The sequence below is a fragment of the Primulina eburnea genome, chromosome 12 (genome assembly GCF_022965805.1).
Source record: "Primulina eburnea isolate SZY01 chromosome 12, ASM2296580v1, whole genome shotgun sequence".
NCBI classification, from domain to species: Eukaryota; Viridiplantae; Streptophyta; class Magnoliopsida; order Lamiales; family Gesneriaceae; genus Primulina; species Primulina eburnea.
The window spans coordinates 19376517-19391783 of record NC_133112.1 but is presented as its reverse complement, the minus strand read 5'-3'; the positions used below and the strand labels follow the sequence as shown (position 1 = coordinate 19391783).

General features: G+C 37.9%; 1 protein-coding gene and 1 long non-coding RNA gene across 5 annotated transcripts; both read right to left on the bottom strand.

Moving 5' to 3' along the window:
- Positions 1–207: 207 nt before the first annotated feature.
- LOC140808131 (uncharacterized) lies at positions 208–1927 on the bottom strand. 4 transcript variants are annotated; one of them, XM_073165157.1, is made up of 5 exons: positions 1836–1927; positions 1593–1700; positions 1248–1511; positions 742–858; positions 208–652 (listed from the first exon to the last, which is right to left on the bottom strand). In XM_073165157.1, exons 1-5 carry the CDS (start codon positions 1836–1838, stop codon positions 587–589), a joined length of 558 nt encoding a protein of 185 aa, XP_073021258.1. In that variant the 5' UTR covers positions 1839–1927; the 3' UTR covers positions 208–586. The 4 variants fall into 4 exon arrangements, with proteins under 4 accessions (XP_073021258.1, XP_073021260.1, XP_073021257.1 ...); XM_073165159.1 differs by having other exon boundaries at positions 1248–1446; XM_073165156.1 differs by lacking the exon at positions 1836–1927 and having other exon boundaries at positions 1593–1827.
- Positions 1928–5886: 3959 nt separating this feature from the next.
- Positions 5887–6808, bottom strand: LOC140808101 (uncharacterized). The gene is made up of 3 exons (XR_012112812.1): positions 6587–6808; positions 6175–6494; positions 5887–6097 (listed from the first exon to the last, which is right to left on the bottom strand). It is a non-coding gene; the product is annotated as an uncharacterized lncRNA (long non-coding RNA).
- Positions 6809–15267: the final 8459 nt, after the last annotated feature.

Sequence of the window (15267 nt, the reverse complement as noted above, 5' to 3'; positions counted from 1 at the left end):
ACGCTGCGATTATAAGTAGTGATCTATTTGTAGGGTGCAATGCAAGCTGTAGTTGACATGTTCAACATTGTACAAAGGGGGTTGTCGATTTGGTTTATCAACAACATGCAGCACATTAACGTTATTTATATTATTATGAACCAAAATTGAAACAATAATATCAAAACTCAAAAGATTTATAACACGACATCCAACTAATCACCAGAATTAAAGCAAAATAATAAGATAACTTAAAAACTAAGTAATTAATGTCAATTCTCCTTTATCCAATAAGACAAAAAACTTGATAAAGTAAACAAAATACTCAGTAATATGATGGTTTGATGCAATAGTGTCTCTAACCCTAGAACCAATAGGATTTGTATCAGTCACACAAAATGATAAATTTATAAAACCATGCTACTGTGCTTCCAACTGCATCATCCAGAAAAATCATTTCAGAATTTGGTCGAATTAAGTCTACCTGCTCCACAAGAACTCTATCAACCCAAACTTTCCAACACGATCCACCAAGAGGAACATGATGCACTTTTATCGTTGGATCTGTGGATGCAATTTGACCTACAGCAACAACTCCATCACCACACTAATGAAGCAACTTACATTTAATATTGTCAGGGACATCTCCATTACTCACATTCTTTAAATTTGACTGCATATAAACAATACAAAGTATTAATTATGTCATATATATTTTATAACAAATGTGGTTTTGATAACACAAACTTTTAAGATAGTTACCCGAGATGCAACTTGATGTTGGTTCACATTATCAGCATTACAACTTTTTTTGGGACGATTGATATCACAGCCGCTACCAATATCATTCTCAATCCCAATATTGCCACCACTACCAACCTACATATTGAGATAAAGCAAAAAATATCCGAAACAACAAATCTCCAATGTAAGAAGCTTCACTAGATTACTTCTATTGTGAGGTCATTAGAAAATATACTGTGCGGAAGAAGCACATAACATGTCATCAATTTCAATCTAAAATATAATTTCATTATTTAGTAAGGAAGTCAATATACAAATTATTATGGCCACATCAACCAAATTAAACATAAAAATTCAAGTGCAAAATAAAAATGCATTAAAGCTAGAAAGTAAACTAAATAAGACTAGTGAAGCTTATACAATTTTTCTACTCAACAATAAAAAAAAAAGTGATAAAGACAAAATCATAGGTCACTAAACAAAAATTCTCAATAACATCAATACAAATTATTTTATCTAATAACATGTTCTCGCTCATTTTGTTGCCTAGTACTTTGGAAAACAATGGACCTCATTAGTTGCACTTCTTGTTGAAGGTTGTGCATCATACTTTGAAGTTGTTTGATAGTCTCATTTTGTTGCAAAGATGCTCCAACTTTTGAAGGTGCAACTCCAAAGCCCATTCCATACACTCTACCTCGAATTTCCTTCCCAAATACAAGGCTAATTGCATCCTCCGCAGTGTTAGTAGTGTTTTGAGATTCAGGTTCACATTCTTCTATTTCTTTCTGCAAATAACAAACAAATAATTTTTGAGAAATAATGAATTTAAGTTGAACAATTTTTTTTTACAGAAATAATTTTATTACCATTTTTTCTCCAACAGCTTCACCACTAGGTTGTCCATTTTTCTTCTTATCGCCTTCCACCCATACTTTTGTTCTTGTAATTGGTATATCAGCAGAACTTGTTTTCTCCTTGAGTATGAGGCATATAGAAATATATGAAAAATTCATTAGGAACATAATTATAAAAAAATGTGTCATTACAATTAAAAATAAGAAAACTTTGAGAAGAACTTTTCATAAGGTTTTTCAAATAATAATAATTACCATAATATGAGCCAAACAGGCATAACCTTACCTGCTCATGGTGTGGTTGTGTCTTTGCTTTCTCCTCATTGCCTTCAATTTTTCACTCTTTTCATGAAAATAAAAAACATATAACATATTTATATATAATTGATTAGTCATATGATTGCTAAAAAATACAGTTGTGTTGCTTTCAAAACTGTATTGATGCTTATATTGGATATAGTATTATACCATATTCATATATAATCTCTCTTGGAAAGTTGTTTTGGGATTTTTTATTTTGGTTTATGAAATTCAAAGATTCAAGGATAGATAAGAATACAAAGGTTCTATTCGAATAAGATTGGATTTTCCACCTTCTATATATTGAATCATTTGATTTTTTGGATGATTTTGATGTGCTGAGCGTGATGAAGAGGGATTCTGTCTCTGTTGGTTTTGACCAATCTCTTGGTGTTGATAATGGAGCCATGGCTAAACTGAAGTATCAAACACTTGTGGGGGAGTTGTTGGAACTGCAAAAGGTTCTATATTTATGGTTTTGTTAAATTTTTTCCCAAGTGATGCAGTAAGAAGAACATTATCTGTTATGTGATTCGTTGCTTCTTGGCTTGTGCTTTCCGATTGACGAAATTTTTATTTAAAATATTTACTGTTTGGGTTGAATGCTTTTAGTCTGTAATAGAAATGTGCGTTACTTATTGATCCCCTTTTGTTTATAATCCATTGTTAATTAATATGCAAGTTAGTCAGATGAATTTTAACAATGAAGTCATGCGAATTCTTGATTTGGATTTTGTTTCAAGAAAGCAGAATGATAGGAATCTGACCGGGCATGGCATTCAAAGGACGGCTTAGGAAGTTCAAAGAGGCACTACAAGGAATGATGATCAAGGAAGAAGGGCTCGTGATGCATTGGAGTATGTCTAGAGATCAAAAGAACATTATTCAAGCATCATTCTGGTCGACCGAGGCCACACGGACGTGTACACGGGGTCCGTGTCCATTACACTTGAGGAAGAGAAATCCCGAGCCTACACGGACCCTGTGTACGTGTCACGGACCCGAGCACGGACCCGTACACGGGGTCCGTGGCCACTACTTTCGAGACATGAAAATTGCAGTGCCTACATGGACCCCCTTCCGGACCTGTACACGGGGTCCGTGTCCCTTACGTTTTGGCGAGAAGATTTTTTCTATTCAAGAGTTTTAATTATTTTGGTAACTAGATTTGATATTTTTGAGATTTGTGAAAAATATATACTCGAAAATCTATCATTGTAAAAAACTTTTGTTCATTATTGATTGAGTTTATAAAACTTTTCTTTGAGAATTCTCTAAAAAACAAGCTTAAGTTTCGTCATAACTTTTGCGTCGTGTCAAATCAAACTTATCAAAAGATTTATCTTTTGTGGCGTTTGTCGATCGATTTTCACGAGGATTGCCAAAGACGGGTTCTTTGGAGGTTCTCTTGAACGCGATTGTTCCTATCGTTGATTAGTTGTTGCTAGACCGCGTGATCTAGAGGCGATTAACACACCTATCAATTACTTGTTTCAAAGATCGTGAAAAATCAAAGATCTCGTGGGTGAGATCGTGAAAAATCAAAGATCTAGTGATGATATAGCCGGTTCAATCCCGAGCAGTATTAATTTTTCTTTGCAGGACTTTGGCGCCCCCATGATGAGGAGAAGAGCAAGTGTTGATGATTTTGGAAAGCCATGGGATGATCCATATGACTTTGAGAGCAATCAAGGTGTTAGTTGCCAACGCAACAACCATGAGGTATGACTTCCGTCCTTATCTTACTTTTTTGATGTATCGTTTTCAAGAACTTGGAAAGCATGTTGAAAATGTGGTGGTTAAGGGGTCGGATGTAAATTTACCCTTATTCCTTGATTGTTATGAGTTTGAGACCATGGATGAATTGCATGTACCTACTATGAATTTTGATGTCTCACTATTTACTAAGTTAATTGGGCTTGCTTGCTACAATGGTTTATATACATTAGACTTAGATTTTTGTGATGAGATGAGATATTGCATTGATAGTACATGAGACGTGTCTTATTTCCATGACTTATATTTGAGTGGTGATGGTTGTGAAGATTACATGGGTAGTACATTTAATGTGTTCTATTTTCATGATTCATATTTGTTTGATGATGGCTTTGGAAATAACATGAATGAATATAAGAATTTTTATGTGCATAATGAATACAATTTTAAGGAGAATAAATTCTTCATTCTATATTCATTGCATGAGTTGCGTATTAGTGATGCATATAGTGGTGTTTTTATGTTTGATAAAATGCATGATTATATGTTTTGGTTACATATGAAGAGGTATGTCGAATGGTGTTGTGACGAGGGTCTTGTATGTATGAAGATAGGAACTAGGCTAGGGTTTTATGACATGCATGGTTTAACTCTTAATCCTAGTAATCAATATACTTACATTTGTATGATACTTGCTTTGGTGTTGACTAGGTCTAAGAAGGGGAGGAACTTGATTTTTGTGATACTTAATGGTATTTTATCATTTTATGTCATTTGTTACCTGGTATATGTTGATGTTGATGAGTTGATGGTGAATGCTGCCATGGAGTTAGGGATCAAAACGTTGATGTCGCATGTGGGCGATGGCATCTATAAACTTGAGCTTAAAGGTAAGCATGTTGATAATATTATCCTTGTTGTTACTAACTTGCTTCGTTTTTGTGCAGGAGGGCAAGATTTGAGGACAAATCTTTTTGAAGAAGGGGAGTATGATAGGAATCTGACCGGGCATGGCGTTCAAAGGACGGCTAAGGAAGTTCAAAGAGGCACTACAAGGAATGATGATCAAGGAAGAAGGGCTCGTGATGCATGGGAGTATGTCTGGAGATCAAAAGAACATTATTCAAGCATCATTCTGGTCGACCGAGGCTACACGGACCTGTACACGGGGTCTGTGTCCATTACTCTTGAGGAAGAGAAATCCCGAGCCTACACGGACCCGTACACGGGGTCCGTGTCCACTACTTTCGAGACATGAAAATTGCAGTGCTTACACGGACCCCCTTTCGGACCTGTACACGGGGTCGTGTCCCTTACGTTTTGGCGAGAAGATTTTTTCTATTCTAGAGTTTTAATTATTTTTGTAACTAGATTTGATATCTTTGAGATTTGCGAACAATATATACTCGAAAATCTATCATTGTAAAAAACTTTTGTTCATTATTGATTGAGTTTATAAAACTTTTCTTTGAGAGTTCTCTCAAAAACAAGCTTAAGTTTCGTCATAACTTTTGCGTCGTATCAAATCAAACTTATCAAAAGATTTATCTTTTGTGGCGTTTGTCGATCGATTTTCACGAGGGTTGCCAAGGACGGGTTCTTTGGAGGTTCTCTTGAACGCGATTGTTCCTATCGTTGATTAGTTGTTGCTAGACCGCGTGATCTAGAGGCGATTATCACACCTATCAATTACTTGTTTCAAAGATCGGGAAAAATCAAAGATCTCTTGGGCGGGATCGCATCACGGAAATTGCATGCTGCAAGGCAAAAGAGAGAAACAATTTTGGCCGAAGTTGGGTATGTTCCTTGTTTACTATATACAGTGGTCCTTAGCCTAATTTTATATAAACAGATTCCTATTTCTTAGTTTTCATTCTTCTATCCTTTCCTCTAGTAAACTGTTCATACACCAACCATGCAGTAGCCACACAGTAACCACAAAACACACTTTGCTTACAAAACTCAAATGCATGCAGCAGCCAGAGTGTTTGTATGATCCTCAATATATAACTACATATAAATCACCAAATTTCAGGTTCTCATAGCAGCTGTAGATATTACTAAATTTAAGCCCAATATATATAACTCACCAAGTTGCAGGTTCTCATAGCATATAAATAAATATATAGCTGCAAATATGATCATCAATATATAACTTAATACAAAAAACCATATTAACTGAATTACTTGATCAACCAATTGTATATATTAATAAATTAAGCCCAAAAATAATAACAATTATTTGCATGTATCAAACAGTCAAAAAATCCATAAGGAATGATACTTACTTGAAATGGAGGTGATAGTGTCTTCTTTGCAAACAAGTCCCATTGGTTTTGATCCATAAATTCGGGCTTCAAAAGACAAAGATCTCGTGAAGCCACTCGACCATCATCAACTTCTCGTATAAGTATTTGGAGTTTGGACTTTCTATCACGCCACAATTTACCTAACTTTTGAAAGATTGAATGTTTCTCCCACTCCTCAACTTTATAGTTCAACTGTACATTAAGAAGCATAAAAATATTTCTACATTTTGTTATAAAATAGGAATAAAAAAAACAGTGATAAGCATTACCTGAAGATAAAGCCACATCTTATTCTTCATTTCCTCGTCTAAGTTATTCCATCGATCTAATGTGTATGGCACAAATTCTTTTACCATGCAACCTAGAAAAGTGGCGTACTTGACCGAATTATCTCCAATTGCCTGTCCAAACTCATTACGTTCCAGATCTTTGGGATGTTGTTGGCCACTAACAAAATTAAACTTTGATGGACCTCACCTTTTTTCTTATTAGTTTTGGCGTCATCAATTAGCTTTTTATCACGCAAATATTCTGATGAATTAGGTGGAGTTTTGGAGTCCACTCTCGATAGCTTATTAGCTATATTTTCCTACAAAATAGCGCAAAAAGATATTATCATGTAAAATTGAGACTTTATTAAAATTAAAATAAACCAAAATTAACAAAATAATAAAATATCACCTGAACTTCATCTACAGATACCTTGCTGCGTTTTTGGCCCAATCTGCTCATTTTTTGATGCTGTATATGAAGATATAATCAAATATGTAATATAACATGATAATACGCTGAAAATAAAAAGAAAACAGACAAATATATTGCAACAGTAAATAAAGTATAATGGTACCTTTTAAATTAACTATAGAATCTACAACCGAAAATTTTAATCACGGATCAGTCACGTCAATTCCCTTTACTCATTTCTCGCATACGGTTCTTTCTCAGTAAGGTTAATATCAAGTGTGGACACATCAAGAGGTGTGGATGATGTATATGCTTCCTCTTCAAGCAAATTCATGTTATGCATACCCCGAGGCGGCACTTTCAGCAACACATACCAGTTTGATTCGTCATTGTCTCTAGAATAGAATACTTGTTTTGCTTGTGATGCTAAAATGAAAGGATCGCCTTCAAAAGTTCTTAGACCTTGGTGTAAGTTGACCAGTGTAAAACCATCTTCCATTTTGATTCCAGTTTCATGATTTGCTCATTCCCGTCTAAAAACGGGAACATTGAAAGAATAATATTCTAGTAAAACAATATCTTGTATAACTCCATAGTATAATACTCTTCCAACAGTATGTGAATAATCATTCACACTAGACTGACAAACAGTATTTGCTTCAATCGAAACACCACTATCTTGTGTCGACCTTTCAACATCATTGTGTGGAATCGATAACCATTTACAATATAACTCATATAAGATATAACATGTTTTCTTGGACCATGTGCTAGCCATTGAATTCTGTCTAATTAGTTATCACAAACATGTTTTGATAACCATTGAGCAAATGTTTCCATATGTCGCTTCTGTAACAATGTTTCATTAATTAAGAAATGACGATCTGTTTGTTTAAGCTCTTCAATGTTCATCCTATTTAAAATCATTAAAGAGTGATTATTAGAATATATGAATTATGTAATAGAAAAAGGCTAATATGATATGTAATTAACTATACTCATTGTAAGTAAGGCTCAGCTTCAGCAGTATTGAACAACACATATCGATGTGCAGCTTGCAACACGCGGTCTTCTAAAAATTTTTCTTTTCCTTGAGAAATTGGGCGACCTTCCACTAATCTATACTCCAAATCCTGATTCCGATTAGAACGGATACCAATACTAGCCTCTTTTTCTATATAAGCACTAAAAAATCGCATTCGTTCTTCTGCAAGGTAATACTCAGCTATGCAACCCTCTGGCCTTGCTCGGTTCTTCACATACTCTTTAATTGTTTTCATAAATCTAAATAACAAAACAAATTTCGCATAATACTAGTGTTTGTTAAATTTAAATTATTTGTATAATATAATATTGGTCTAAAAATAAATTAATATATATTATTTTTCAAATGGATACATCCAACGGAATTGGACATGTAATGTACCATATTTTTAAACTATTTAAAAATTTGCGGAAAAATAAAAACTTTTCTTAAATATAATATAAAATTTCAAATTGTAAACATCCAATATCCGTTCCCAAAAATATTTGCAACCAAACGTTCGAAATTTAAAATTGTACTAAAGCATTTGTCTAAACATCATGATAGTAACATAACAAAAACAGAGTATTTGAACATTGCATAAATTCTTAAAATAAGGTTGTCCTCGTGTTTAGCCTCCCGCTCAGTACAAGCCAGCTCACTGGTCCTCACCCCTCGTCTCCTCAAATTCATCCTCACCTGCATCGATCAAGTCTAGTGAGGCTCAAAACTCAACATATATAAACTGGAAGTAACGAGTAATACGTAATAAAATCACATGCATCTTTAAAATAGAGCATCATACTTGAAACTTGAACTTGCATACTTAAAATTTTGAACATACATACATAACATAGACGTGCCATCAACGTAAAGCTTTCTTAAAAATACTTGGATACTTGTACATACGTAAACTTCATCATTTTGTAAGAGGCATGTTTCAAAGCCAGTGACCCATACATAAATACGTCTGATCAGACTAAACCACAGTACTGGGCTGACAGGGAAGATCCACTGCCACATACATGAGATCCCCATTCATAATTTAACGGGTGGATTGGTCCCTGGTCATAATTTACCGCTTTCCAATATTGATCTAAACCCGTTCATAATTTAACGGGGTGGATTGGTCCCTAGTCATATTTTACCGCTTTCCAATCCCATACATAAATTTGGTCACAAGACATTTAGCATACCTCAAAAACTTGAAATATTTTCTTTTGCACGTGGAACATACTTACTTGGCATTGAGGGATTCATTGGATCTCGCTTGGGGCCACTGCTGCACTTACTATTATAAGTTCAAACACTTATCTTGCATAACTTATACGTAGGTAACTCGTGCTCGCCACCAAAGTAAATAAATAGCTTATGAAATTCTAAATCACTCGGGACTTGACCTCGTTTAATAATCGTACTAAGCCATGATATAGAACCCCAAAACAAATCCTATATTTTTACATAAATAAATTTTAACCATCGTACTAAACCATGATATAGAACCCCGAAACAAATCCTAAAAATATATATATATATATTTAAAAGGGGTACACGGACCCCGTGTATGGGTCGGGTAGGGGTCGGGTAGGCACTGGAATTTAGAGTTTTCAAAGGAAAAGGACACGGACTTCGTGTCGGGTCCGGGAAGGGGTCCGGGTAGCCTCTGTATTTGGAAATTCACGAAAATTCACTAAATTATTGATTCATCCTTCCAATCCAAGCCTAAGGACCATGAACCATCACCTCAAGACTCATCTTATGATGCTATTACATTGATTCAAACCCGTACAAACACCCCGAACGTCCCCAAGCATCGACAAGCAACTTCATACAACAATAACCCGTAACTCGACATTGTTTCGCTTCCTACGACTTCTATTACATCCTAAGCCAATCCCGACCCAAAAGAACCATCAAATAACACCTAAATATATCCCAAAGCATATTTAAATGCATTAGCACAAGCCCGGCGATGGCCAACGAAGCTTGCAACAAATAAATTCAAGAACATGTCAAGAACACATTTTCATAAAAGTCGTAATTTGAGCAGTCCCACGAAAACGATCATAACTCACTCATTTCTATCCAAATATTTCGAATGTACTGTCAAATCGAAGGTATCGAAAAGTTATACATTTTATATGCTGAAAGTTTTTTCATAAAATCGATTGAAAAGTCGCAGTATTTAAAATTACAGCAAATTTCGAGTTTTCAGATTTAAAATCGTTTAAAAACCGATCCAACAAATTTTTGCTCAAAATTTTTACAATATACATGGATTTTCACGCATAATAAACAACACAACGCATAATATGTCGAGTTCGATGCATGAAAATAGAATATACATGCCTTTAAATCTTTAACGTTACCGAATGACGACACCGAAGCGGGGAAAGAAGCGAGGGTTGATCCGGGACGAACGTGGCGCGATCTCCTTGAAATAAACTCAAGAAAACTTGCAGGGAAATTTTTCAGAGAGTGGGGTGGCTGCTCTCTTTCTATGGAACCCTAGGTTTTTCTCTCAAAATAATAAAAGTCTGAATGGAAATATGTGTGTGTGTGTGGTGTGGAACGGTTTCTAGTGTGTGCTTTAGTGGGTGTGTGCGTGTGTTTAATATAATTACGAGGGGTAGTTAGTGAGTTAATTGGCTAATTAAAAATACTAATAACAAATAAACTCACTACATAAATACTAATACCTCATTAAAATACTAGCATCAATAGATTTAAAATAAAACACACAAGAGATTAACTTTAAAAGTTTTAAAATTCTTAAAATCACTCAATTAAATAATGTAAGCTTTAAAAAGCTAAACTAAATAAATTATTTAAAATGTCCCAATATTAAATTAAAAATGGAATACCACGTTTTAAAATTACTAAAAATCGCCCTCGGTCTCTTCTCCTCGATCCCGCAACGAATAATCGCCTGAAACATGAAACTCGAGAAAATATTTTAACGTGCATCACATAAACATTAAAATAATGCAATTTAAATAAATCATGCATCACTAAAATCATTTTAAAATTAAATAAATGATTTAACTATTAATTAATTGTATGGGATTTACGTGTACTGATTTTTGGGCTCTACAGTTCCTCCCCCACTTATATAAATTTCGTCCTCGAAATTATATATTACCAAACAACTCCGGGTTACGATTCCTCATGTCTTCTTCGGTCTCCCAAGTGGCCTCCTCCACTGATTGGTTTAGCCACCGGACTTTGACCAACTTGGTCACTTTGTTCCGAAGTCTCCGCTCCTTTTTGTCCAGGATTTGGGTGGGTCTTTCCTCATATGACAGATTTGGAGCCATCCGCAACGTCTCGTAGCTCAGAACAAGCGAAAGATTAGTAAGTACTTCCTCAACATCGAGACATGGACCACATTGTGTTCCCCGGCCAGATTCGGCGCAAGGGCAACACGATAAGCTAGTGTCCCAACTCTGTCAAGAATCTCAAACGGCCCAATAAACCTCTGACTCAGCTTGCATCTTTTCCCAAATCTCATAACACCCTTCATAGCTGCTATCTTTACCAAAACGTGGTCTCCTACGGAAAACTCTAGATCTCTCCTTCTCTTATCAGCATAGCTCTTTTGACGACTCTGTGCGGTCTTCATCCTGTCTCGGATCTTGACCACCACATCTGCAGTCTGCTGAACAATCTCTGGACCAAGTTCTGCTCTTTCACTGACTTCATCCCAATGAATCGACGATCTGCACTTCCTTCCATACAATGCCTCGTAGGGAGCCATACTATGGATGATTGGAAACTGTTGTTGTAGGTAAACTCAACTAGAGGTAGCTTAGATTCCCAAGTCCCATGGAAATCGATCATACAGGCTCGCAATGAATCCTCCAGAATCTGAATCACTCGCTCAAACTGGCCATTTATCTGAGGGTGAAAATTCGTACTGAATAGAAACTTCGTCCCCATGGTTGTATGCAAACTTTTCTAAAGGGACGATGTAAACCTCGGGTCCTTGTCGGACACAATAGTAACTGGAATTCCGTGCAAACGAACTATCTCCCGGATATAGAGCTCCGTATACTGCGTCATGGAGAAATTCGTCTTCACTGGCAAAAAGTGCGCGGACTTAGTGAGTCGGTCAACTATAACCCAATAGCATTGGATCCTCTGACTGACCTAGGCAACCCAATAAAGAAATCCATAGTGATATTCTCCCATTTCCACTCTGGGATAGGGAGTGGCCTAAGGATTCCTGCTGGTCTCTGATTTTATGCCTTCACCTGCTGATAAGTGATGTATTCTGATACGTATCGGCAGATGTCTCCATTCATACATGTCCACCAATACAAGATCTGCAAATCCTTATACATTTTGGTATCTCCTGGGTGGATGGAATACGGAGATGCATGTACCTTCGACAAAATATCCTCTCTGATGGAATCAAAATTAGGCACCCACAGTCTACCTATGTATATCACAATACCATCAGACACTGTGCAGAGTACACTGCCCTTGGCCTCATCTTTCAGCCTCCATTTCTGCAGCTGCTCAACTGAAAGCTGTCCTATACGGATACGGTCTAGCAAATTGGATTTGACTGTCAGATTATATAGTCTGGGAGCTCTGTCCTTGGGATAAACCTCTAACACAAACCTCTGAATCTCAGACTGAAGGGGTCTCTGAACTGAAAACTGTGCTATGACTGCAACTTTCCAGCTCAAGGCGTCTGCCACAACATTAGCTTTTCCCGGATGGTATCTAATTTCGCAATCGTAGTCCTTTACCAATTCCAACCATCGTCTCTGTCTCATGTTCGGCTCTTTTTGCGTGAAGAAATACTTGAAACTCTTGTGATCAGTAAATATCTGGCATTTCTCGCCGTAAAAATAGTGTCTCCAAATCTTCAATGCAAAGACGACGGCGGCTAACTCAAGATCATGAGTCGGGTAGTTCTTCTCGAGCACCTTCAACTGTCTGGAAGCATAAGCTATGAGCCGACCATGTTGAATCAAAACTTAGCCTAACCCGAGCTTAGATGCGTCGGTTTACATCACAAAATCACCTTGCCCTGCTGGCATGGCTAACACTAGCCCTGAAAGAAGATCTTGCTTCAAATTATCAAAGCTCTTCTAACATTCATCACTCCACACGAATTTTGCATTCTTCTTGGTCAGTGAAGTGAGTGGCACTGCTATCGATGAAAACCCCTGAATAAACTTATGGTAGTAACCTGCTAAACCCAGAGAACTACAGATATCTGAAGCATTCTTCGGTTCAACCCATTCCTTAACGGCTGCCACCTTTGCTGGATCCACCTCAATACCACTGCTAGATATTATATGGCCAAAAAACGCTACCTTCTCCAACATGATTTCACGCTTACTGAACTTCGCAAATAACTTGCGACTCTGCAGGATCTGCAAAACTGTTCTCAAGTGCTAACTGTGCTCCTCATGACTCTTTGAGTAAATAAGAATATCGTCAATGAACACTATTACGAACTGATCAAGATAGGGCTGAAATACTCGGTTCATGAGGTCCATGAAAATCGCTGGAGCATTCGTCAGTCCAAACGACATCACTAAGAACTTGTAATGCCCATATCTGGTTCTGAAGGCTGTCTTATGAACATCTGCATCTTTCACCTTCAACTGGTCATACCCCGATCGAAGATCTATCTTAGAGGACACTGTGGCTCTCTGCAACTGATCGAACAAGTCCTTGATCCTTGGAAGTGGGTATTTATTCTTGATCGTTACCTTGTTCAGTTCTCGGTAATCGATACACAGCCTCATGCTCTCGTCTTTCTTCTTCACAAAGAGCACTGGTGCGCCCCATGATGATAAACTAGGGCAGATGAGTTCCTTGTCGAGGATCTCCTGAATCTGCTGCTTGAGTTCTAACATCTCACATGGAGATAATCGATACGGTGCCTTAGAGATTGGCACTGTGCCTGGCATATGATCAATGGCGAACTTCACCTCTTTCTTTGGTGGAAGGCCAGTGACGTCGTCGGGAAAGACGTCAGGAAAATCTCTGACTACTAGTACTTCAGATATAGATGGAGTGGGCACGTCAGGTGTGGAAATAATACTGGTCAAAAAGACCCGACACCCCATAGAAATAAGTTTCCGTGCCTGAATGCAAGAGATCATGCGAGGGAAACTTTTCCTTCTGGCTGGTTCTAATAGAAACTGATCCACACCCAACGGTCTAACCAATACCGACCTTTTCTGAAAATCAATCAAGACTCGATTCTTCGTCAGCCAGTCCATGCCCAAAATAATATCAAATTCTTGCATTGGCAACACAATCAAATCTGCATACACTAGGTGGCATTGCAGTTCAAGATCGATGTCTCTGACCACGCTAGTAGCTGACAATTCTTCCCCTGATAGGACTGTCACTGAATAGTTCACGTCAAGGCCAATGGACTTGATGTCCAAATGATTACCGAACGTCTCCGAGATAAATGACTGAGTGGCCCCGGAATCTATCAAGGCCTTAGTAGCTAATCTCTTAATGAAAATATTTCCTGAGAGACGTTAGCACAACACAACTTATATCCCAAAAGTTCTAATATCACCTTTATGCAATGAAAGACACCAAAATACCAGCTAGAAAACTAATAATCCCAAATCAAAATAAACATGCATGCGTGTCAAAAAATTTAATACTGCTGAATTGAATACGTTACCAGTCTACAATTTCGTGTCTTGATTTGCCTCCTGAGCGTGCATGGCGAACACCCTGCCCTGGGTTGGCTGCTTTCACTGTGGGCACTCCTCCAACATGTGGTCACACTTGCCCTCACTTAAAACATTTTCCTGACCAGTATAAACACTGCCCCAGATGTTTGAGGTGGCCTTTCGAGCACACTGGGTACTCAACGGGTCTCTGCGGAACCTGCTGCTGTGGAACAGGACCCTTGCCTTCTGTGGTGCTTGGAAGGGCCTCTTAAACTGAGGTCGCTGCTGCTGCTGCTGAGGCGCCTGATAGGGCCTATTTCCCTGCCTGTCATTTTCAATGTCTCTCTGATCCTATTCTGCTGCCAAAGCTCTAGACATAGCAACTGTGTAGGTAGTAGGACCAGCAACTCGAACGTCACAAGGCAAGGCCGGCATCAACCCATCCATAAAATTCCTCAGCTTCTCCCGAGCATCATTTGCAATTAGGGGCACAAAGTAACACCCCCTATCAAACTTCCTCACAAACTCTGCTACGCTGCTGTCTCCCTGTCGCAGCGCCATGAACTCCCTGGTCAACCTGGATCGTACTTCCACAGTGAAGTACTTGGAGTATAACACCTCTTTGAACCCATTCCACGTCAGAGTCTGCAAGTTCACCGATACTGACGCACTCTCCCACCACAATCTGGCGTCCCCTGTCTGAAGGAACGTGACACACCTGACTCGGTCTGCATCTGCTAGCTCCATGAAATCAAAGATTACTTCGATGGACTTAATCCATCCTTCAGCTATCATCGGGTCAGTGTTCCCCGAAAACTCCTTCGGATTCATCCACCTAAATCTTTCATACACAGCCTCCGGTCGGGGCCTTGCCCCTGCATCTACTGCAGATTGGTTCCCCGCAAACTGCGACATACCTGCAAGCATCTGTGCTTGCATATCTGGGGGTGGAGGAGGAGGGGCGTCTCTCTCCCCATCGCGAGTCTCCCTGT